The 25,044-nt window shown below is 33.9% G+C and overlaps 1 protein-coding gene across 8 annotated transcripts in view; it reads right to left on the bottom strand.

Annotated features, from left to right (window-relative positions):
* FAM208A (family with sequence similarity 208 member A) overlaps nt 1-24,594 on the bottom strand; it is a 42,372-nt gene extending 17,778 nt beyond the window's left edge. For 7 of the 8 annotated variants that reach the window (XM_011371806.2, XM_011371807.2, XM_011371810.2 and 4 more), the window contains exons 1-14: nt 24,025-24,594; nt 16,309-16,454; nt 14,775-14,867; nt 13,949-14,021; nt 13,437-13,528; nt 12,805-12,960; nt 11,112-11,236; nt 9,143-9,174; nt 8,356-8,461; nt 7,449-7,552; nt 7,264-7,367; nt 1,881-1,953; nt 1,700-1,771; nt 73-771 (exon numbers count right to left, since the gene is read on the bottom strand). In XM_011371806.2, the coding sequence (XP_011370108.1) occupies nt 73-771; nt 1,700-1,771; nt 1,881-1,953; nt 7,264-7,367; nt 7,449-7,552; nt 8,356-8,461; nt 9,143-9,174; nt 11,112-11,236; nt 12,805-12,960; nt 13,437-13,528; nt 13,949-14,021; nt 14,775-14,867; nt 16,309-16,454; nt 24,025-24,355 (2,206 nt within the window). In that variant the 5' untranslated portion in view covers nt 24,356-24,594. The remainder of the gene's footprint in view (nt 1-72; nt 772-1,699; nt 1,772-1,880; nt 1,954-7,263; nt 7,368-7,448; nt 7,553-8,355; nt 8,462-9,142; nt 9,175-11,111; nt 11,237-12,804; nt 12,961-13,436; nt 13,529-13,948; nt 14,022-14,774; nt 14,868-16,308; nt 16,455-24,024) is intronic. The other variant, XM_011371808.2, reaches the window with a different exon arrangement.
* Between the last annotated feature and the right edge of the window lie 450 nt (nt 24,595-25,044).

Below are 25,044 nucleotides of genomic sequence, written 5' to 3'. Positions count from 1 at the left end.
GAAGGACAGAACAACTTTAATGTATTTTTGGTTGATGTTTTTATACTACATAAAAGCAATCTAATATTTTACCTTCATACAGATGGCAATTTTCAGATAAATTACTGGTTTTGACGAGCTTTCTCATATTTTCAGGTAGATCCTCAAGCTTCCTCTTTAAGACAGTTTTGCTTCTCATATCTTCTGTGTCTGAGTCCCCTCCCACATTTTTTTTCCTACACTGAATTAAATTAATCAATTCTTTGACTCTATCCTTATCATAATCCAAAGAGTGAGATGATTTCTGCTTTCCAGGTTTAATAGTCTCATCCCTTGAGTTATTTCGTTTTCCAAATTTCTTTTTTGTACCATTCATTTCTTCTTGGCCTTCATAATCTGAATGTTGACTGAACTGCTGAAGTTTTCTATTGTCTTCAAATAGCTCTTTTAATTTACAAATAGATAACTGATACATTTCAGGCCGAAAAATATAGGTATGCAAACAATCATCGATATGGGATTTATTTTTTGGAGCTGGGTATAAGAATTTTTTATCATCTAATCGTGAATCATAAGGAAACATAATAAACTCTCGTTTACCTGAACCAAAACCTCGCTTAAAAAATGCACTTACATACTTTTCAACAACAGAATGAAAATTAATAGGATTTATGTTTTTGAATTCCTTTCGACACTGAATCAAAGCAAATTGTAAAAATTGAGTTATTTTTAATACATCTGGCATGCTCTCATGTCTCTCCTGTGGTGTTGCATTGGTTGAACCTTTTTGTGCTGTAAAAGAATGAACAAAAAAGTAAACCATGTTAGCAATCAATAAATTACTCAAATACAGATCTATTGTCAAAGAAATAAAACAACACTCATACTTTAATGGTGAACCAAACTAGTATGTACCCTAATAAAAGTATGTAATATATGAATAGCATATTCATTTATTATGAAGTATGAAATATATGAAAAGCATGTTTCTAAGTCCAGGGGCCTAAAATAAGCCAATAAGAAACTAAAACAAGAGAGATTGCAGAACATATATTTTTAAAGGGAAAAACACACATAATATAAGGAGATATAAAGAAGCAGGGCAAAAACGAAGGCCTGTAGCAAAACAGTCCTGCAAATGATAGCAGTATCACTCCTTTCTGTTAAAACTTAACTTTAACTTCACATGAATTCTCTATTCCCATAAGGAGATAGGCAAGCACTGAGTGGCTACAATTGAGAATCTCATTCTTAATCTAACAGCGAAACCCATTAGTGAGGACTTTACCTTAATAATGAATTAAACTTAGTTGAATAGCAAATTTTCTCTAACATCAGTGTGAAAATATCTTATAAATTTTGAATGGCCTGATATTTAACCCTAGCGTATGATACTTTTGTAGTTGCTAAAATTTGAATGCAAGAATGAACTAAGCTAAAAAGTAATCATAATATAAAAAACTAGAAAATGAAGCTGTAGTACTGTAACAATTACAATCAACATTTATTTAGTGAAAACAGATTAAAACCCAAATAATTTTCAGAGTGAAAAAAAAAAAATCAAGTCATGTAATTTACGTTTTATATTGCTAATATCTCTTAATACCTCCCAGTATTCCCAGAACATGGTAAAAGACAAAATGCTCCATGAATTATCTGGAAATTTTCAACAAAATGTAGTTATCTATAAGTAACTGCATTTAGATATTCAAGAACTTACAAGTAACTATGCTTCTAGGTTCTTGAAACAGAAACAAAGCGTGTAGAACTCGAGACTTGGCAGTTTGGTGTTCTAAAAAAAAAAAACAAAAAACAAAAAAACAAAACATAAGCCAAATTCATTAACAATGTATTTTAATTAAAAAATTCAAAAAGTTATAAAAATTAAGGCGATTACTTACCATATGGAGACACTATTTGATAAGGAGAGAGAAGAAAAAGATATCCTCGGTCTCCCAAAGGTTTAACAAGAACCTGAATTTTGGGAAGAGGGAAAAAGTTGAATCTGCTTCATTATTACTGACCAGAAGGTAGAAAGGCACACAGCTGTTTCTACTAATTACAAAGAAAACAAAAAGATCTTGATCATCTTTAGGAAAAATATCGCTGCTGAATTAGTTAAAAACTCTTTCCAAATCTCTAACAGAAATCTAACCAAATAAAAAATTCCTTAGTTTTCATAACTTTAAAGAGAAAATCCCCCTAATTAATTGTGAAACCAGCTTTTTGATTTTTCCTGGAAGCTAAAATACAAGATCAAACTAAAGACTTTCAATATTTTCTTCAGCAATTCAAAAGACATGTTAATGGTGAAGGCGGTATGCTGGATGTTGGAAATATAAGACAAGTATGACGCAAATGCTGCCTTTAAGAGTTTAGGCTAATCTCAACGTAATGTGTTGCTATAATCTAATTCTTTATATATTTAATGAACATCTTTCACATGGAAGTCAATTTGCTTTGCCAGAGATAATTGCAAAGACAAGCATCAGAAGATCCTTGATCTCGAGAAGTTTACAATTGGGTAGACAGAGTAACACAAGAAGTATCAATAATTAAATAAGACAGAAAAATTCTCGAAAAGACAAAGCAATATGACGGGAAAAAACAATGTTGGTTTATGGTCAGAAAAGATACTGAAAGTGTACTGGAGGTGAATTTTGCCTCAGAAGTGCCTGAGACTGTGGAAATGATATTTTAATAGAGCAAAGGCAGTTTTAATATTACAGGCATCAGAGTACTTATCATTGGCAAAAGGGTGAGGACAGACTAGGACAAATGTATAAGACATGTCTAGAAAGAAAGATTCCAGGCTAGATTATAAAAAGACAAGAATGCCAGGTTAGCCAGGAATGCCCTGGAGAGTATACCTTTTTTGAACTGGAAGGTGTCCCTAAAAAAACAAACAAAAAAATATTGACAACTCTGAGGAGGAGGGCAGAGAAAACAATGGAATGTGAGGAACTCAAACTCAGTTCAGGAGTTACTACAATAGTTCATACTATTTTTTTTCTTTTTTTCTTTTGGATTACAGAAAGGGTAAAAAAAGGGAGAACCAAGCATGGCAGGTGAACACAAAAGGTTATCTGGGTTCTGAAAGAAAACTTGTGCTACCTAAATTATTATTAAACAATTCCAATAAACAAAGTCTGTGTAAGAACTCATAATTTAAGGGCCAAAAAATGTTAGCAATTTACATTTAATAACATCACTGTTTGAACACTCTAAAGTGGACAATGTACCTGAAAATTTTTATTTCAGACTCAAACCTTTTTATCCAAAATGTTTTATATCATATCCTTTTTAACATTTTGCCCAACTCCTGGTTGTCAGAACAGAAAGTTGGAAAGCTCAAATAAGATTTTCATGTTTTGTGGTCACTGAAAAACAATTAGATTTTTTTAACTTCTCACCCACTCCAAGTACCATGTTTTCAAAATCTCTCTGGCTTAGTGGTCTTTATAAAAACCCCTGTCCTCGAAGGGGCCACAATTTTAAGGGAATCACATCCAGAAACAACACTCAGGCAGACAGATGCCTTAGTAGTAATACCTGTGGCTTTAGCGTAAAGAAACAGTTGTGGCCCTCTAGAAAAGGAAACATCTGTGAACTCCATGGTCCTGCTGCCTCTATTTATTATACCTTACTGTTTCCTTTCCCCACAGAAAATAGTATTAACCTAGTCTGTTGATTTTACTACTTGTTTCTACTATTCTGACTTTTCAATAACATTAAAGAAAAGTAATGTGGTACAAAAATGCATTAAAAATATAAAATATTAAGCTCACAATCTTAAATGATCAAGTTTAGGAGGAAATAAACAACCCTAAGTGAGATTCAGCAGAAACAACTGACTCAAACACCTAAAGGCTTCAAACTGAAATTATCAGATGTAATGTATAAAACAACAGGTATGAAATGTTTAAAGAAATAAAATAATTGGCATAATTGAAAACATGTTCACACAAAAATTGGTATATAAATGTTCACAGCAGCAATACTCCAGCCAAAGAGTGGAAACAACTGATGAACAAACAAATGTGGCATTATCCAGACAATAAAATATTATTCAGCCATAAAAAGGAATGAAGTACTGATACATGCTACAACATGGATGACCCTTCAAGCTATTATGCTAAGTGAAAGCAGCCAGGAACTAAAGGCCTCATAAATGTATGATTCCACTTATAATAAGATGTCCAGGATAGACAACTTCATAAAAACAGAAGTACATTAGTGGTTGCTAAGCACTAGAGGGAAGAATGCAAAGTAAAAGATTAATGGATGGATATGAGGTTTCTTCTGAGGTGATGAAAATACTCTGGAATTAGATATGGTGATGGTTGTACAATATTGTGAATCTATTAAAAATCACTGAATTGTACACTGTAAAATGGCTAAAATGGTGACTCTTATTTTGATAAAACAAAGAAATATCAAAATATAACCTCCACCTCCTAGAACAGTGCCTGACATAATAGGTACTCAGTATTTCTAAAAGAATTAACAAGAATCTGTTTTAAAAAATGACAAAGCAGATTTCAAAAGGAATCAAATATAACTTTTAGAAATCAAAAATATTCTCTGTAAAATTAGCAACTCAATGAATGGATTAAACAGCAAATTAGACATAGCTAAACAGAATTTGTAAACTAGAAAAGAGTTATGATGAAATTACTCAGAATGCAGCATAGAGAAACAAGTAGAGAGAAAACAGAGATGATAGCAGACATAAATAGCATGGAAATGTCTGACATAGTTCAGTCCTAGAAGATAGTCTAAAGAAACGAAGAAGTATAATGACTAAGATTCAGTGAGATGACTAATATTCCAAAAATAGATATAAATCCACGGATATAAAAGAATATATACCAGGCTAGATAAATAAAGTAGGTTTTAAATCGAGTGTCAATAAATTTCAAATAATCACTACCTGTTCTGATTATAATGGAATTAAGTCAGAAAAAACAAAAAGACATAAGTATTCTAATCTGGAAATTTAAAAACATACCTCTAAATCATGTGTCAAAACAAAAAAATAGAAGAACCTAAAAAAATACTTAGAACTGAAAGATAATGAAAATACTATGTAATAAAACACGTGGAACACCACTAAAGCAATACTTGGAACTCAAAATTCACTGACTATCTTTCCAACTTAGTCAGAAATAACCAAATAAACCTCTCGAAAGTACAAGTTAATAAAACTAACAGCTGACATTAATAATACAGCAAAACAAATACAAAACAGAGGGTTGAAACCAAAATTTGGTTCTTAAGACTAATACAATAGACAAACCTCTGGTGAAAGTGGCTAATTAATGAAAAAGCATAATGAAAATATCATCATCTAAAAATGCTCACAGCAGCTACTGAAGACTATAAAATTCTATCCCAATAAATTAAAAAACAGAGAAGAAATGAACAAGTTTCTCAAAAACAAAACTATAATATATCCAAATGGGCCCACCCAACTATAAGAAATTGAGTATTTTAAAATCATTCATAAACAAAAGATGACACAGTTCTGCAGTTAAGTGCTACCCAACATCCAAAAAATAGATTATTCTAATTATATATACATCCAACCACTGTGAAATAAGGAAAGACTGACTACCTAACTCAATTCTGGGAAACTAGTATAACCTTGATACAAAACTAGACAAGGACAATGCGAGAAAGAAAAATTACAGGTCAATATCACTCAGCATCACAGAAACAAAACTCTTAAACATTTACAGACCAAACTGTGCATTTATTTACAAAAATGAGGGGGAGGGGGTTCTAAACCAGGAACACAGGGATAGTTTAATACTGAAAAAAAAAAAAAATTCCTCTTATTAAGTTTATAAGATAAATACTAAATGTGATGGTCGACTGGGTCACAAGGTGTCTAGATATTTAGTCAAACTTTACTTTGGGTGTTTTTGGATGAGTTTAACATATAAATGGACAGACTAGGTAAAGCAGATTGCCCTCCTCAATGTGGGTGAGTCTCATGTAATTAGTTCAAAGTGCTAGAGTAAGAAGAAATTCCTTATTCCTGCCTGCCTTTGAGCTGGGAAATCTTTTTTTGCTCCCGCCTTTGGACTCAAACTGAAACATCAGGCATTCTTCTCTGCAACCACTTCCTCTCTTTCAGCTAAACTGTATGTAACAGCATCGTGAATTAATTTTCCATTCATTCCTGAACCCATCACAATCTGATGCCTGACCTAATCTCTACCTAAATTCAATTACTCAATATCTATTAAACAAGATACTACCTAATAAGTATTTCTTAAATCAATCTCTTATAACATCATCCTTAACTTTCTCATGCAACACATCATTACCCTCTAATAGTTTTCTATCTCATCTCTCACCCCTTTAGTTCATTCTCTTTAGAGTAACCAGAGTAAACAAAACACGTATCTGTTCATGTCACACAATCAAAACTGCATCCCACTTCCCTTTAAAAACCACTGTTCTTAGGATCAAGTCCAAACTTCCAAACATTTGAACACTGCCTGCATGATATTGCAGGACATAGCCTCCTACACACTTTGTTCGCCTAATGTTCTACCACTTTACCCCAACTATTATAGTAACGGTCCCCAACCTATGTGGCACCAGCGACCGGTGCTCCTATGAGAATCTAATGCCTGATGATCTGAGGTAGAGCTGAGGTGGTGATGTTAGTGCTGGGGAGTGGCTGCAAACACATACGAAGCTTTGCTTGCTTGCCTGAAGCTTCGCTTGCTTGCCCGCTGTTCACCTCCTGCTGTGCTGCTCAGTTCCTAAGAGGTTAAAGACCAGTACTGGTCTGTGGCCCGGGAGCTGGGGGCTCCTGTATTATAGTGTTCTTTTATTCCTCAACCTCACAAAGCACATTCTTTTGAATCTTCATATTTGGAACTGTCTCTACTAAAACAAACCACATCTTTCTAAATCCACATATCACTCTATATAGTTAAGGAGAACAATCTTTTTGTCTCATTCTTTACTAAACTATATACCCTTCATAAAAATAATAATATTCAATAAATATTGTTTGACTATCACAATCACAATCACAAAATACAATAAAGATACTTCATGGGAAAACTGGTCTTGTAGAAGGTCTAAGTGTCATGGCTAAAAAGAATACCAAAGGCCGTAGTAAAACGCTGTTAACTAAATGGGAACAACAAAGACAATGACCTTGCAGTACTCTGAGGCAAAAGTGAAATAAAATATTAGTATGATCACTTATTAACACGTACGTTTCCAAGAGAAATGAAGAACATTTTAAATTTAACTCACAAGTTTTTCTTTCTCTAGTTTTTGCAATAAATTTTCCATGTTACTTCCAATTCTTGTCTTTTCTACAACTTCATAAAGGCTCCAATACATTCCATTCTTCAAAACTGACATAAGAAAACACACATAGTAAATATTCAAATTCAAATCTGCTTCTGATATATTTAAGTGAAATTAAATGGCTTTACCTTCATTTGGACCTAAGTATGCTTCCTTGTAAAACAGTGCTAGAGGAATTTTCTGTTTCAGATGATCAATACTCATAACTGTTTCAACATCTAACTTCTCAGGACTGAAAGAAAATTGAAAGAGCATATTTGCCTTACCTGTATTAACTCTGGCAATATTATCTCTTTATTACCACCCCCCCCAAAAAATATCTTGCTGTAAGACAAAAAAGCACATTTATTAATATTGTCCTTTATTCTAAAAAGGATGCGATATGAGAAGTCCAGATACATACAGAGGCAAATAGATAACCTAGCAGTATAATCAATCTTCCAAGTTTAAGGCAGAAGCTAATTCTACATGCCAATGTTACTAACCACGAAGGATATAAGGTTATCATTTTATTAAAGACAATTCAAGTATATAACGTATCTTCAAACATTTATGAAGGAACACGTTTACTGTGGTGGTAGCAAAAGATCATTTTAGACCATTCTATTCCAATATGTTGCACAAGACTGAAAAGAGCCTATAAATTTTAATAAGTCACCACATCGAAACTGTTTCCAACAAAGAACTGATAACTTTTAAGTTTATCATGCTAAAACTGCTAAATAGAAACTATATCTAAACAGGATAAAACTTTAAAAAATCACTTTATAGACTTAAATTCACTAAGAAAAAGTTTTATGCCATAAATGTGTATGACTTTCTAGCTCATTCTCAAATCAAGACAGAAAAGTAGAGGGCTCATTTTGCCAATTAAATTTCTAAAGTAATCAAATCAACCTTTTAAAAAACTAACCAATATTTATATTTAAATTCTTATGGACCAAAGTAAAACTTAAATATAACTAAGAGAAGAAGCAAAGTAAGAAAGTGAACAATTAGCAACCATTAATTGCTATTTTCTTGTAATATACTTACAGTTTGATAGGCAAAAAAGCACGAGTGGCTGACCTCAGAGAAATATAGCACAAAAGCTTTCCTTTATTTAAAAGCTGTCCTTTCCACAAAGTATAGTTAAATTTATCTAAAAAAAAATAAATGAATAAATAAAAAAAGACACAATTCCTGGCAGCTCAGAAATAAATACATTTACTAGAAATAAGGGGAAAAATAATTAGATACAAGGTTTTGTAGAACAACAAAACAAAAAGCTTGGCACTTCTATTTGCAGTAGAGTTCAAATATTAAGATATTTGCTTAAAGTAACTTTTCCCCTACAAAATTATTCCAACTGCAAATAACAAATTTTCTTAACATCTTCATATCAGAAAGCTGAAGAGCAAAGACAATACAGTTACTGCCCTCTTATTTCCCCTAAAGACCACATTAAATCTGATAAACTAAATCCCCTCAATATCTCATATCTTCTACTCAATCTCTTCATTGTAGAGAAACCTAACCTAAACCTCTGATGAATTTAATGCTTTTAAAAGACTGAGTTGCAAAACTTGTTTTATTTTTTACCTTTATCAATTAAAGTGCTAAAACCTTCTGGTCTATTCACAACAAAAGCAGCTTCTCAAAGACTATGCTTTTGGATGAACAAATGTTGATGCTACATCATAATACGGCCTCACCCACTTTTTTATACTTTGCAGACTCTCATTCATTATAAAAACAAAACAAAGCACTGAACTTATTAATTTTTTAATATATGTACTTACTTTTTCAGTTTAGAAAACTAAAGGAAATATAAAAATCTTACCTGTGTTTCTATCTGCATTAAAGCTGTTAGATCTAAAAATAAATTTTAAAAAGACAAACATTACTGATTGCTAACAAAAGTTAACTGCTATTTGTAATGGCATATTATACAAAAGAATTAAATCCTCCCTCCAAGTAGGAAGAAAAAATTAATTATTTATTACAACATTTAATAAATCCAAGTCTACTTGGAGAAAAGAATTACTAACTTGACTTGAATTACCACATTTGCCCCAGTTTAAGGGAGCTGTTTTTCCCAAAAATATTCATCAGGAGAGAATAGAGTCCATTAAAGCAGAGGTCTCCAACATTTTTGGAACCAGGGACCAGAGCTCTTATGAAAATATAATGCCTGATGATCTGAGGTGGAGCTGAGGCTGTGATGCTAGCTGGGGAGCGGCGGCAAATACAGATGAAAAAGCTTCGCTTGCTCACCTGCCACTCATCTCCTGCTGTGCGGTGTGGCCCAGTTCCTAATAGGCCACAGACAGATACCAGTCCGTGGCCCGGGGACTGGGAACCCCTGCATTAAAGACTCTGCCAATTATTTTGGTGGTAAGATTTGAAGAAATAGCCTCAATATATTATTTAAATCTACTCATTAACATTCAATAAATATTTACTAAGCTCCTATTATTTCCAGGCATGTTCTAGCTAACTGGATTACAGAGATGAACAAAGTCCTGCCTTCACAGAGTGTATAATCTCATGAGGCAAACAGACAACGATCAAAAAGTATCTAGTTAACCAGGTGATGATGGCTTTAAGTTCTATGGAGCAAAAAGAAAAAGAAACTAGTAAGAGTACAGAGATTAAAAGACAAAAACCACAGAAGGCCTCATTGATAAGGTCACCTTTAAGGAGAAATCCAAAGGAAAAAGAGGTGTAAATTATGCAGCTAATGGGGAAAGAGAGGGAACAGCAAATGCAGAGGGCCTGAGGCAGGAGTATTTATGGTGGCAAAAAATAGTAAGTATGTTCAATCAATGCTTGCTTTAAATGATGGAATTAAAGAAGAAGCAAAGAAAATTAATGGATAGTTATTCCTGGGAGTCATGACCTCATAATTATTAAGTGCTGAGTATCTTTTGAAGATCATTGCTGAAAGGCACTATAGAACACGTACCAATGAGATCATAAATACAGAGCCACACACACACAAAATGAAAAACATAATTGTCTGGATGTTATGTGAATCCATACTTGTGGCTGTGGCTGGTTTCCAGACTAATGACTGACAAAAAATGTGCTAGATTTCAAACAAATGAAGACAAAATGATCTGATCTGGAAAACTGATAAAGAGATCAACCTCAAAAATGTATAGTTTTATGAAATGTGGCTTTTAAAAACGGCAGTATTTCTAAATAGATATCATACATACTTTGAATATGGATACTCAAAATAAATAGACATTTGACCATTTCACCTACATCCCTGTAAGTGTACTTATTTAATTTTGTCAAAACATTTTCTGGAATAACCATATGGAAATATTAAAGGGGAAACTGCTTTGTATTTGTCACCTTACATTAGCACTTATAGGGAATGGTACTCTGAAGTCAGAATCACTTGGAAGCTTTTAAAAATTACTAATCCCTAAGCTACTTAATAAATATTTGATTTAACTGATCTGAAGTGAGGCTGGAGCATCTTTAGTAGAAGCTCCCCATTTCCAGGGCAGATAGTAAACAAAATTTCACTTTTAAAAACTGCATTTACTCAACTATGCAGACCTTCAGTATTAAGGAAAAAAGGTTAACCAGTAAGGTTTAAGTAAATTTTAGTTTGCATCTCCACATAAGTTTAAGTATTTGTCTTTCACATTGACCTTTTAAGTTACCATGAATACATATAGCTATTAATTTCAAAGGAAGGGGGAAAAAAGGGAAAACCAAGTATTCCTAACTAGGCAGTGTAAGATGTGTGATATAATACCATTCTGGATGATGTCCAAACTTATAAATCTTACCTTGATGAAGGTACAAACTTTGGAGGTTGAATATCATCTTTGTATGTAAAAGACACAACTGCATATGGACACACATGTCTTGGTCTTCTCCTTAGCTCATCAAAGCCATACTCATAAAAGTAAAACTAAAAATATGAAAATGACGAATTAACTTAAGAAGGTAAGTAGTACAAAGTAGAATCTTGTAGTTTATCTGCCTGATTTTTGAGAAATAGAACACTTAAGCGTATCTCTAACAGACAATATCTTTAAGCACTGCTTGTCAATTTAATTTGTACTTTATATTCACTTAGATATAAAATATTCTGCTTCTTCATATACCAGATGGCAGGATACTAATAGGTATTCCTAAAGTTTACTTCTAAAGAGCTGAGAATGTGCAAAAATTTCTTCATAAAAATGTTACAGATGGAGCATAAGCTCCCAGGTCAGACTAGAAAAGCCAATTTGATACAAAAAATAAAATACTAAGGACACAATCTCAACCAAACCTACCAATCTGTTGTTCATCATGTCAAAAGAAAAACATTCATCCTTCTAACCACAAAGTAGCAAAAGAGGTGGAACCACAAACACAGGTGACAAAGGCAGCTGACCCTCTTCCTACTACCCATCTACTTCTCCCCTTTACCTATTCAAAGCATCCATTAGATCAGGGTTTTGCGACTTGCAGACTAGTGGTCTTCATTAAAAAGAGTGCCCTGGTTTATAAATAAGGCATTGTCTGAAGTCCAGTCACTTGGGAAACTATGATTTAACAACGTTGCCCTAAAAATGCCTGGAATTTTTTTGAAATATCAAGCCAGTTTATATGTTTTGCTAGAAAAGCCAATAATTAATTACTTTACAGTTTTATCTCATATCTACCAATACTACTGTCCAGAAAGTAATCTAATGAGTCATCCCAGGTAACTCTAAAGAATACAATTTTTGCTAAAAGCTCCCAACGATAGGTCTTACCTACTGAGATTTTTCAAAAAGGAGAAAGAATAAATTTTATTTATTTAAATAAAGTAAAAATTAAAGAAAGAAAAAAGAAAATATTTCTAGGAAAGTATCTAGTACTTTTCACATACAACCCATTTGGATACATAGTTTTTATACATTCGTTAAAGACAATGACATTAAGGTCAAACATATAAAAACATGACTAAATTTCATCAAATGGTATACTTTTACGTGTGTGTAGCTTACTGTGTATGAATTACATCTGAATAAAACTTAAAAAATTAATTCTAAGTTTGCATCTTAGAAAAATGTTAATAAAAATACAGAGTATCTATCAAATCGATAATACAAAATACGAATTAAGGTATTTCAAGATCCTTCGACTCTACCTTGAAGATAAGCAATATTTTATTAGGCAGGAAATTTTCTAGGCCAGGAGAAGCCAAAGCTTTAAAATGAAGTGAGGTGCATTGAGGGCTGAGATCACATGAAAAATCATGTTGGAGGTCAAAGTATATGGGCAGGGTGAGCTAGGCTAAGGAGTCTGAATATTATCTGTTTAAGTCTGAAGAGCCATTCTGTGATTCTGAGCTGTCTTAAAAACAATGAATAAACAGCAGTGAAAGACACTGGAGTCTGGCAGTACTATGTGGAAACAAGAGCAGAGGGAACTGAAAGTGAGACATTTTAAAGGATTTAGCGACAGGTATCAGTTCATAACACTAAAATGGATCCAGGTACCCACCTGAGTAAGCTCATAGGCTCTGTAAGCCAAAAGTGATGTAACTCTATTGGCATTCTTCGACATGTGACATTCATGCTTTGGTGTTGGGTCCAAAGCACTTTTATTAGATTCCAAACTTTTTACACCCATGGGTTCATATATACTCTTCATTTTACCCTAAAAAGAGAAAAGCTTTTAAGTCCACCCAAACCTAATTACTATGTGTAATTAATATTATAGACTACTTCTTTGAATATAAATCACCTGTAACATTTTTTTTCCCTTTAATAACTAGTAATAAAGTAACACACAACACATTTTTACCAATATTAAAGAAAAAGTTAGCCATGAAAAAATTTGGTTAAACTTGTTTAATAACAAGGAAATAAAACTTTATTAACAACATTCTTCTCTAGCCTAAATGACATTACCAACAATTACTGTCCTTTCTTCCTTCTTTTCTTTGGAAAGGAAAGCCAACTCTAAAGTACAGTAAGCTCAGATCAAAGATAGCAAACCACTTTCAAAAGTATCTTTACATACCAAACACACTCACGCAAGCACTGCTTTAATTTAATCAAACTCCTAGAGACAGTCAACTAAAATCCAAATCAAATGCTGTCTTTGATATGATATGTAAAAGCTGAAATTACCTTCATTATTTTAAAAATAACAACATCACCCACTGCCCCAGCTTCCAAAGGATTAGCTTGTAATAAATCAGCATACCTAGAAAGATAGATACCTAGTAAAGAGCAAAAAAAATTTTAATTTGAATTTGAATAGATGTGAATACAAAAAAAATCCAAATATTTAACCTAATGATAAGAGATAAACAGTATGACACCTTTAAAAAAATGTAATGACAATAAAGATAGCTGATATTTAACCAAAGCAAAAATAAAACCAGAAAAAACATGAAACTAATCAAAATCACTAAGGACTAGACTAAGAACAATAAAAAGATAATTTTGGATCAATATGGAGCATGCAAAATCAGAAACAAAAGATAAAACTGGGTTTTACACTGCAGAACCTAAAATTAGTCTCCTTTTCAGGGAACATGACAATGTATATGTGAGTTATAAAGACTGCAGCAAAATTAGAGAATATATTTTTAAATGACAATTTAACAGTAGGTAAATGAAAAAAGAAAAAAGATTACCCATGGAAGGACTGCCAAGAATTGTAATTTTGGACTGGCCCACCTGTAATCCTTTTTCACATATGCTTTGAACCTAAATAAACAAAACACTTCATCTTGCAATCATAATACATTAAAAGTGTGAAAAGATCATTTGTAAATTTGTTTTCATAAAATCTAATAGGCTTTGAATCTATGCTTTGAACCTAAATAAACATTAAACACTTCATCTTGCAATACATTAAAAGTGTGAAAAGATCATTTGTAAATTTGTTTTCATAAAATCTAAGCTTTTAAACTATATATTTCCTACATCACAGAAATTTCATATATGCCAGTTTATAACTAAGTATCAATGTGAAACTGGCTTATGTTTCCAATGTAACCATAGCTAGAATCCATTTTTGTTTATGCTAGGTGTGACTGATACTCAGAATTCATGTCACTCATATATAAGCATCCCCTTTTAGAAAAAATTAGAACTGGCAAAATATTTAAAGAGAAAGTAACTCCACCTAAAATTCTTCAATTAAAGGAGAAAAAGTAGTTCTCAGCACGTACAAACAACAATATAGAAGATAATCTATTTTAATCAAGGGAAAACTATTCATTATCAAGCACATTCTAAGGAAAGAAAATAGGTCCATTTGATCAGAGAATATAGGAGCACATTTGAAAAACAAATCACAAAACAATGAAATACCTTAGTCCTATTAGATCATTTCTTCTACTTATACATTAAGAAAATTAGTTTATTATTATCAAGTGTGCTGTTGAATAATCGCAAAATTAGTGTCTTATCATGGAAACATCCCCATATTGTTCTTAATAAAATGGGATCACTTACCTGATACCGATCAACCATCAGAAATGCATAGGATTCTGAAAGTTCTTTATCTAAACGGCCATCGAATTTCAGTTCTCTTCGCTTTTCTGTAAACTAAATGAAATTAAATCTGTAACAACTCCATAGCATGTGATTACATTTTTCCAGCTAAGAGTTTCAAGAATTTTATTTCTAAGAAATTCCAAATCTACCAAAGTAGAAATTATCTTCTCTCCCTGAAATTTCTGTGCTTCTATTTTTTACCCGTTATAACTGGCTCTTTACCTTTACAAGATAGTCAAATAGCATCTACTATATAACAACTTTAACTAAATTTCTATTAAAATTTTACCACTCCAACTCTCCCATAGATTAAGTTCATATTTTACTTATCTTTGGATCCTTCATTTTACTTAACATGGTGCACTGTATAGAATAGGTGGTTTAATAAATCTCTGCTGAATGACCAACATCTAGACTATAAATTAAATTAGGACAAGGAAAAATGTTTCGTTTCTTTATAACTGTATTCTCAATGCCAAGTACATAAGATGTGCTCCATACATGTTTCAGGATAAAAGAGTGTTGTGGTCTAAGTAGATCTGAACTATAAGTCACCTTAAACTGCTGGCTTTTCCTTTGAAATACAAGCTCATAGATATACATTCAAAATACAGAGCCCATATTTAATAATTCATATATAGTATTCGGATTATTATTGATCTTTAATTAAATATAATTAGTGACTAAATTTCCATGTAAAGTTAAGAAATAATCTCTATCATACCATGAAACCACATCAAACTACCAAAGTTTTCATTTCCTCTGGGAGCCAATAACATTTATCCACTTCAGGGATCCTTTCGAAGTTAAATTCTGGTAGCACTGGATTAATCAACTTATAAAAAGTACAAAATTAATTGTATTTCATGTACATTAGAAAGAAATATATACACATCCAATTATTTCCAAACACCTCATTTGAATTACTTCAGAACTACATGTTGGCTTTTCCTAAATCAAAACTCAAAGAATATTCTAGTATGTACCTGAAACCTAAATTCACTATCCATCATGCCTAACTGTTTGCCTTCGCACTTTTTCATTAAGAATTTCAACCAATAATAAGATAATTCAATCACCAGGCAATAACTGGGGGAAAATTTAAGCATATCCTAAAAAAGAAAAATATACATTTATCTTCCAATTTGGAGACATAATACATAATTAGATTCCATTAACATGCACCTGAAGAGCAAAAAGCCTTGTTATGAATTTAAAACAAAACCATTATCGATAAGCTATCCCTATGCTTAAGATTTATATTCAGTGTAAGAAGCTATTTTACATAACTGCACATTAATTTAACAGAGCAGATAAATGTAGTGATATGTCAACAACAGGGAAAAAAAGATGTCATTTAAAACTGGTTTTCCTTTCCATAATTTGGTTTTCCTAAAAATTTTAGCATTTTTAAAGAAAAAGAAAATAAAATGAATTTCAGGCTATTAATTGATTCTGTAGAATCTTTTAATAATCACTATGTAAAACATACCTCCTTTTCCAAAAGTTCATTATGTACTAAGCAAGCACGTTTGTAGTTAAAATTTGTTACTGAGGTCTGTTCAAGGTAAGATGAATGAAGAATCTTCAAAACATCTTCAAATTCACGAGATCCTGGAGTTAATGGCTGAAAAAGTGCTAAAATAAAAAAATTTAAGATTATTCCATCTTAAATGTAGTTTCTTATATTTTTGTGGGTTTGTTAATGTAACTTTTAAATAAAATAAAAAAAGGCTTCAAGGCTATCTTTGTGATATGCAAAAGAGTACTTATTAATTCACTATAAGAAAAATTAAAACCGGATGCCAAATTGACCAGTTCCTTCAGCAATGAGCATCTGGCATTACGCATGCAGACAATGGTACAATTTTGCAAAACCTTAGGGATACTACACTAGGCAACTTAAATTGCTTAAAGACTCTCACAAGAACTTGCCCATATACCTAGCTTGTCTTAACTCCTATTTTGTGTTACAGTGAGAAAGTATGTCTAGGACCATTTATTTCAGCAAACTAAATGTCTATACTCTAAATGAAAGCATAAAAACATTTAAGACACTCAGGTGTTTATAAAATGATTCTATTTGGTTTTTAATACTAAAGTTAGATATGCTGTATCCATTGACATCTTGTATTATCAATATAAAGTGGTAGAACATTATGAAAACTTAGCAAAATGAAAAGTGGAACTAGAGTCAAACCTGGACACAATATCCTATCTAGCACTTCATAGTTTTGTAGGAGACCCTGGGTAAATTAATTATTTAACCAAACATAAGCTCAGTTCTCTCATCTGTATAGAAAACTCTAGGAATCCTAGAAACCACTAATATGCAATATGCCACACGTGAGACAACACATGGAAAAAGCTCTAAGCACAGCATCTGATGCATGCAAATTGAGACAATATTTCTATTCTCTATTCTTCCAGCTATTCCACACCCCATTTAATTTTTAAAATACTTAAGTCAAATATCTTTCTTGGACCAGTGGATTGCTGGTCCAATAACCTCAAATATCTACTTTATACATGGAAGTTTTAACTAATAAATTTCAAATATTAAATCTATACATGTATTTTCTCAAAACCAAAAAGAAACCACTTATTTTTCACTGTGGATAACTTATGTTACAGTTTATTACTATTCTTTCAATATACTATTTATTTATAGAGTCAATGTCACAATCAAACGTGTTCTCATATTCTTAAAGGTACCAGACGGCAGCTAATAAAGCGTTTTTACTGTATTTTCTATAGTTATTGGGCTTTAAAGAACATGTCAAATGATATACCCATTCATGCACTCATTTACCAAGCCATATATACATATGTGTGCATATTACAAAAGTGTTTGTAAAAATTTGCAATGACAGAATGTGTATAGACCAAAATGGTTATCACTACTGTAGGACCAGAAACTCAAAAAAAAAAAAAAAAAAAATTAAAATTAAAAAAGGAATAACACCAACATAGTCATAATGTAATAAAAACACTGACTAGGAGTAAGCAGGGAGAACTCAAAAAAAAAACCTACTAAACACAAAAAATATCTTTTAATCTAATTTGTAACAGATGAATGTGCTCAATCTACTGATTGTAAGCTCTATGAGTGCAGTAACTATATCTGCCTTGTTAATATTGTCTTTACCATACTAGCAGTTAGAAATATGAAGACTGGCCCCAATAAGTTAAACGAGTAAAGAAAATGAGAATAAATTTTGTTAATTTTTAATAAAATGATTTTTATAAAAATGATTTTATAAAAATTGTCATTTAAATTAGGTCTCACAAATGCAACAATTCAGTAATATATAAAATAAAAAATTGAAAGCTCAAAAGAGGGAGAAACACATTCAATTCAAATGTTTCATAGGATGTGGTAGGAAAAAACTTTTCTTTGTGACTGCCCCACCTAAACTGGGAAAGACTTGGCAAGGAAAACAACATGTGGAATAGTCTTTATAGGCTTTCTCATCCAAAATGGGCCAAGCAAGATTTTAAAAGTTGGGTTTTATGCATGATTGATTTACATGTTTCTAAACTAACAAAGTGACTTCAGATAACATGTGCCAAAATGGTATCACATGACTTCAAATTTCTAGAAAATTTTACAAGTCTATGTAGAGGAAATTATTTTCCTTAGTTAAGCTACTCTGACACTTTTTCCACTATCTAATCATAAGTGAAAAATTAGTTAAATCATATAAATTTATATAGCAATTAACATTCAAGTTATTCTCAAAAAAGTACTTAACACTTGTTTCACCCAAAAATAATGTCCTAAAGATTTAAGTCAAATGTACTCAAGTAACATGACTGCCAATGGGAAGAAAATTCTTGTGAATGAAAATAGAGAAAAAGGTGCAAGATTTCAGGTCTAACAATGAACTGCATTCTGGATATTTTACATTTCAAATGCCTCAACTGGCTCTACTAGTGTGGCATGAGCTATAATTTCTACTTTCCATCCCAATTATTATTTCTACAAAAATAAAATTATGCTCTATTTTTAAAGATTCAAGTCAATGTGGCAAAAATGGTAGTTTAGAAATTTAATAAGTATATATTCTTAATGTTCTGGTGATCTATTTTGCCTTTAAAGATCTTTTCAACAATGGATATACCCCGATCAACATATATGGTCACCTCTTTTACAGAAAATATATACATATCATCATCTTAATTATGGGTCTTTATTTGAAGCAATAATAACTGTGACTATCCAATGAGGAAAAGAATATTTTATGTATTAATCATTTATTTAACTAAGTCAGTATCTAATATATTGTTCTCTGGACGTTGACAATTATTGAGTCCAATAATTAGTGGGTTATTACAACTTTTCAGATACTATACTAAGAGCTTTACATGTATTATCCCATCTAATCATCAAAACCACCTATGATGTTCATTATGCCCATTTCACAAATGAGACAGCTAAAGTTAACTTCCTCAAGGTTACAGTTAATAGGACAGCTGGAATTCAAATTTAGGCTGCCTAGAGCTCCTGAAATTAAATAAAAGGGGGGAGTGTGTGTGCGCACTAAAACTAATCATTCCAAAAACTAGAAACATGTATTTTTTTCCTCATTTTAGACCAGGAAATCATACACAGCACTTACACACAGGAAATAAGCTAAAAAAAAAAAAAAGAGAGAGAATTTAATGTCTAGGATTATGCTATTTCTACCTTCTGTAGAAAAAAAAAAAAGAATTTAATGTCTAGGATTATGCTATTTCTACCTTCTCTCAAATCTTTTCTTAAAAATATTTCTCATTTTAATGCATTTAACAAGTCCAAAGCCATAAAACCCTTTTTTGGTATAGAAGTTAATGGCAGTAAAAATAGGTCACTCATACATTAATATACAATTTTACTTATTTACAGCATTTCCATCAAATCTATGTCAGAAAGGAGACTGAGTTAATTTCTTATAATTCACAAGGTTTTCCTATCAACAAAACGGATAATGGATATTTTATAGGACCGAAGAACATATTTAGAAAGGTACTTGGAGATTTATAATTCCGAAGAGGAACTGTTATCTCAGAATCAGAACTAGAATTCAGATCTCCTGTCTCCCAGTCCATACATGCTATCATCAAATATTTTTTATTACTGGTAGTATACAAAACATACTCAAGAATTTAATGTTATATTTAAGCAGTTGTAATAAGACATAAAATTTAGGTCCTCAAATAGCTTTGTTCCTTAGTCAAAGGACCATTTTTCCTCAATTACTGACACCAATTTATTTAGTGTCAATGCTGATCTTTGTGTTAAGTTTGTACATGTGTAAGTATATATACAAAAACAAGCTAAACTTTTAAAAGATGAACTACTGTTATCAAAATGTACAAATTGATATGAACTATACATTGCAATTCAAAGTAATTTATGGAAGGAAATAATAAAGGCTAGAGAGTACATGTGGTCTGCATTCTATTTGAAGACTACTAGTACTAATGATTAAAATACAATAAATATCTATTTGTTCCTCATAATAATTGCTTTTAAAATGCACTTTTCTCCAGTCTAGTAAAATTGCTAGACATAATACTTTAGGAATAGTGTTTCACCTTTAAATCAAGGTTGAACATACTGCAGAACTAGGAATGAATATGGTGGCAGAGATCTACAAAAACAACTACAAATAGGACTTGACTTTTTTGAATTGGAAGATTGGTTAAAGAAAATTTTACCTCCATCACTCAGAATTTACATGTACCTATCAAGCATTTTATGTGGATAACTGGATTCTGCCCACACTTTCCTTCTCAGGTTCATTTTTGTGTAAGGAATCTATGGTACTTGGAACCCAATCATTCATCTACAACTACTGAAGCACAATGTAAATTTCCTTAAGGAGACTTTGCCCGTCTTCAAAAGGACAACTGCAAATTTTGTTGGAAAAGATGAGAGTTCGGGAAAAGAATTAGCCATGGACCAAAGCAGCATGGATGCAGGTGCATGAAAGACGGCAGTTAATTCATGACACACATGAGACACAAGTACATGAAGGGCAGTTAATCTTGTGCCCTACAGCAAACATTAATCAGAAAACTTTTAAAGTGATTTCCCAAGAACTTTGGAAGGAAAAATTATATCAAATACAATTACTAATTTTAACTTACTTTTGATGACTTATAGTATTAGATTTCAGAGTAAAAGAAGGCAATAGTGAAATGTCTACTAACAAAATACAATTCTACAATTTGGTTAAATGGAAGAAAGTGCCTTTTTACACTATTACAGAAAGTAGCCCAGCCAATAACACAATATAGAGCAGAGTAAAATCTTATTCTTCCAGTCAGTAGGTCACTTAATCTGTCACTACTAATTCAATGAGTTATAATGAACATAATCTCGAAATTCCCCAGGGATGAAGACATCTCAAATATTTCTGAAGTTAAGAGGTTAAAAAACAAAACATCTTTTTAAATGGGTCAGATCAAAAGCTACATAAAACTCTTATGCTATAAAAAAAAGTAGTCTTCTACAGTTTGAGTAGTGACAAGAAGTATTCTACACCTAGGATCAAATTCCAACTTTACTATTTACTAGCTGTGTGACCTTGGAAGTTAATTAACCTCTCATTACTTCATTTTCCTCATCTATAAAATGGGAACAGTACCTACCACATAGTAGAGATTAAGTTAATACATATAAACTGCTTAGAATACCTACAACTTACTAAGTACTATAAAGTATTTGTCAATATTACTTAATTAGAATGGCAATATCTTGGATGTTACGTCATTGTCAGACCAAGAAAAGAACTTTGAGTCAACGATTTATACTAGTATTAACCTTTAAGGTACTAAAAATATTCAAGTCCTAATTTTAAATTTCACTGGAAATGTATAGTCACAAGGAAAAGCCTGCCATACTAAAATATGAATGCAAAAGAATCTTTGATACTAAAACAAGCAGAGGTATTTACTATTCATGATAAATGACTCAGATGTCTACAATTAATACCAAGCCAGATCCTATATATAAGGTGATACCTTTCAAGCCTTCCATGATTTTGGAATGAAGTGTGAAACTAGCAGCACCTGCTGCACTGTTTCTGATAAAGCTTTTTTTTTTTTTTTTTTTTTAATAATGAAAAGGTGAATTTTTCTACTAAATTCTATCACCAAGCACTAACCTCTTAGCTTGGACAGGATAAAGTCCATAGTGGTAAAATAGTTGTTTATTTAATTTTTAAAGCCTCTATTTAAATTGGTATTGCATTATTTGACTAACTTGTCTATATTTAGACAAGTTAAAAATTACTCATTTTCGCTAAACATGAAAAAAGTCCAGTGTGTTATATTCTCCTTATCCATAACCTCCCTCACAAGAGAAAGGTAACCACCTTTTGCCTCTAAGTGAAAATGGAAAATACAAATTTTCCCCAAAGAGAAAATCAAGACTCAGGGGAGAAAACAACTAGGTTTCATATTTCTTAATTCCTCAATTATATCTACTTTTAGTGTGTTCAAATGAAGTCTTATTTTACGGTAGCCTCACAATCTAATTTTTTTTAAAAAGACAACAGACAGTGCCTTTCAACATCTCCTAGTGCGTTCCCTCATTTTAAACCAAACTAATTTTTCAACTCTATCAAGAGTTAAAGGGTGGTACGTAATGGTTTACGATGTAAGCCATATTCTCGGTTGCTTAAAAACCTAAAAAAAAGGACCAAAATTTTATCAAACTAAAAATGAAAAGTTCAATCTCCTACCTCATAACCAGAGTCCATCTGAATGTACTTCCAACCTACTCTACCAATTGACAATTTAGGCTGAGCATCTAACTTTCCTCATACAGACTACACCATACTACTTAACCAAATAAACCAAAAGAATTGACAACCATGACCTTTACAAGTATCCTCTTGAACTCCAAGATATATTACATTCACTTAAAAGGTATTTCTAGAAAAGATATTCTTCATGCTGGTGGACAAAAGGTAACTTCACCTTTGTCAACGTGGTTTCTCACACCAAGGACTTCCTTGGCTTTGTCATCCAAATAGAAAATAAGTTTAACTTGATCTGTACTTGATTTAAGGCTCTAACAATTTCAATTGTGCAAAACAAACGGAGCTGGTTATGCACATGGAAAGAGGAAACATATGCTTCATTCCAGATTCTAAGGTGTTACTAAGATTCAATTTACAAATAAGCTTTCTGTAAATAAAAAAATTCCCATAATTTTCCAAAGTAAATCATAACAAACTGAACCACGCGTAAAACAAAACGAGGCTTTAAATTGACTAAATCCAGAATATCCCAAATCACTGGATAGTCGAAAATAGTTATGACAAATCAATGGTGATAATTTTGGTCTCCATTAGAAATGTGTCAATATGGCATTAAGTTTTAAAAAGGTAAACGTAGTTCATGTAACTGTTCCCATTTCGGTTCCGAAAACTAAACTGGACCTTTAAAAAAAAAAAGTCTGAAGCTCTCAAATTGGTGACCCTTGGGTATAAGCTAACCTCTCCCTATTTTTTTCCGTAGGGAAATTACTGCACCAAGAACCTACCTTCCCATTCTTCTCAAAGACAATGAAAAAATGCACTAAAGTTTGGATTTAAAAAGAGAGAGACCTATTTAACCTAACGCTTCAAAAACAATTTTAAAAATCTACATGGAAATGAAGTGTGATGGAAAAAGCGGTGTGCATGGATCACATCTAACGGGGATTTCTAAAAAAGGGAAGACGCTGACATCGAGGAAATTTCAAGTAGACACATATAGCTGAAGAATTTCCACAGGGAGAAGCATTTGTGATCCTCTGAACGCTATGGCCTTGGAGAAAGCTCCAGAATCCACGGCCACGGGCTATTTCCACAGTGAGACTTCTCAGAAGCATCCTTAGGAGGACACATCAGCTTCTCTGCCTTCAGGGGTTAGGAGGGAGGGGCGCCGAGCTCCATCTTTCCTCTCTGGGAGCTGCAGCCTTATGGACAAGCTTCAAACCTGAGCTACTTCCAACTTTCACGGGAAGAAGCGGGGAGCAGGGGAGCGTGGTTCCACCGCTTTCCTCTCGCACCAAGCGCAGCAGCTGGGCGGCGTGGCAGTGAGGGAAGAGGCGGCTGGCGCTGCATGCGTGTTTACGTGTCTCGGATGGGTGTGGGAAGGAGACAGAGAGGTTCTAATGAAAAGATGGAGGGGAGAGAGAAAGAGGGGTTGGGGAGAGGGGAAGCACCACCTTTCTTTTCTCTGCTCTTCCTGGGGATCTGAAAACTCCTCCTAACGGGTCTTTCGGGCTCTTCGGGGCCTTTGGGCAGAGCGGTCGCGCCCGCCTCAGAGGAGTCCTGAGGCTGCTCTTGGCTGAGGCTCGGGGTGGCCTCGGCCGCCGCGGTCTCCTCAGGCCCGGCGCCGCCGCCGGGTTCCGCGATGCTCAGGCTGCCGCCGCCGCCATTTTGTGGGGAAGACTCAAGCTCCGGAAGCGCCTGCTTCATCTCCTCGTCTCCGCCGCCGCCACTTTCCCAGCTCGCGTCCGTCGGCGGAGAGGCTTCCATTTCCTCAGCAGTCGCCATCGCGCCGGCGTGAGGAGCTCCGGGAAGCTTCTGCCAACAAGGTCGACGAGGATGGGGGGGATGGGGGGGAAGGGGCGGCGGGCCGGCCTCGCCGCCGAGCTGCTCTCAGCCCACCCACCCCCTTCCCCCCGTGGTCGCGGGCCGCGATCCCGACCCAGGAGCCTCTCGGGGGCCCCAAAGCGGGCGCCCCAACCGCGCGGCCCGGCCTCAAGAGCCGCTCCTCGCTCGGGCAGTTCTTCGGCCGGCCCCCCACCACTCAACGTGCTCGCGTCTGAGCTGGGAAGGGGCGGGGCCCTCACAGATCGCTCCGCCAATGGGGATGCGGTGCCCACCTCCGCGGGTGTGGATAAGACCGCGCCGGGGGGCGGAGCCTCAGGGCGCCGGAGCCCGCCAAAAGGGGCGACAGCTATGTCCCGCGAGTACCTCGACGTCGTGGCGGACTACGGGGTGAATGGGCCTCAAGGCGGGCTGTGAGTTTCGGGACCGCGCCTGGCCAGTGCTGCGGAAGAGGGAAGTGCGCCCTGCCAGGTCCCCGTAGAGCAGGCGTCGCCTATTTCTAGGCAAGATTACCTTCTCTTGTGCATGAGTTACACCGGCCAAAACTGGACTCAAGCAGTGGGTGCGGAACGATCCCGCCTTTGTGAAATCCATGCCTGCCCATAAAAGCCTGGAGAAGAGATAAGAGAATG

This window comes from Pteropus vampyrus, unplaced genomic scaffold (genome assembly GCF_000151845.1).
Source record: "Pteropus vampyrus isolate Shadow unplaced genomic scaffold, Pvam_2.0 Scaffold195, whole genome shotgun sequence".
In the NCBI taxonomy this organism is placed as follows: Eukaryota; Metazoa; Chordata; class Mammalia; order Chiroptera; family Pteropodidae; genus Pteropus; species Pteropus vampyrus.
This window is presented reverse-complemented; position numbering and strand designations above follow the sequence as displayed.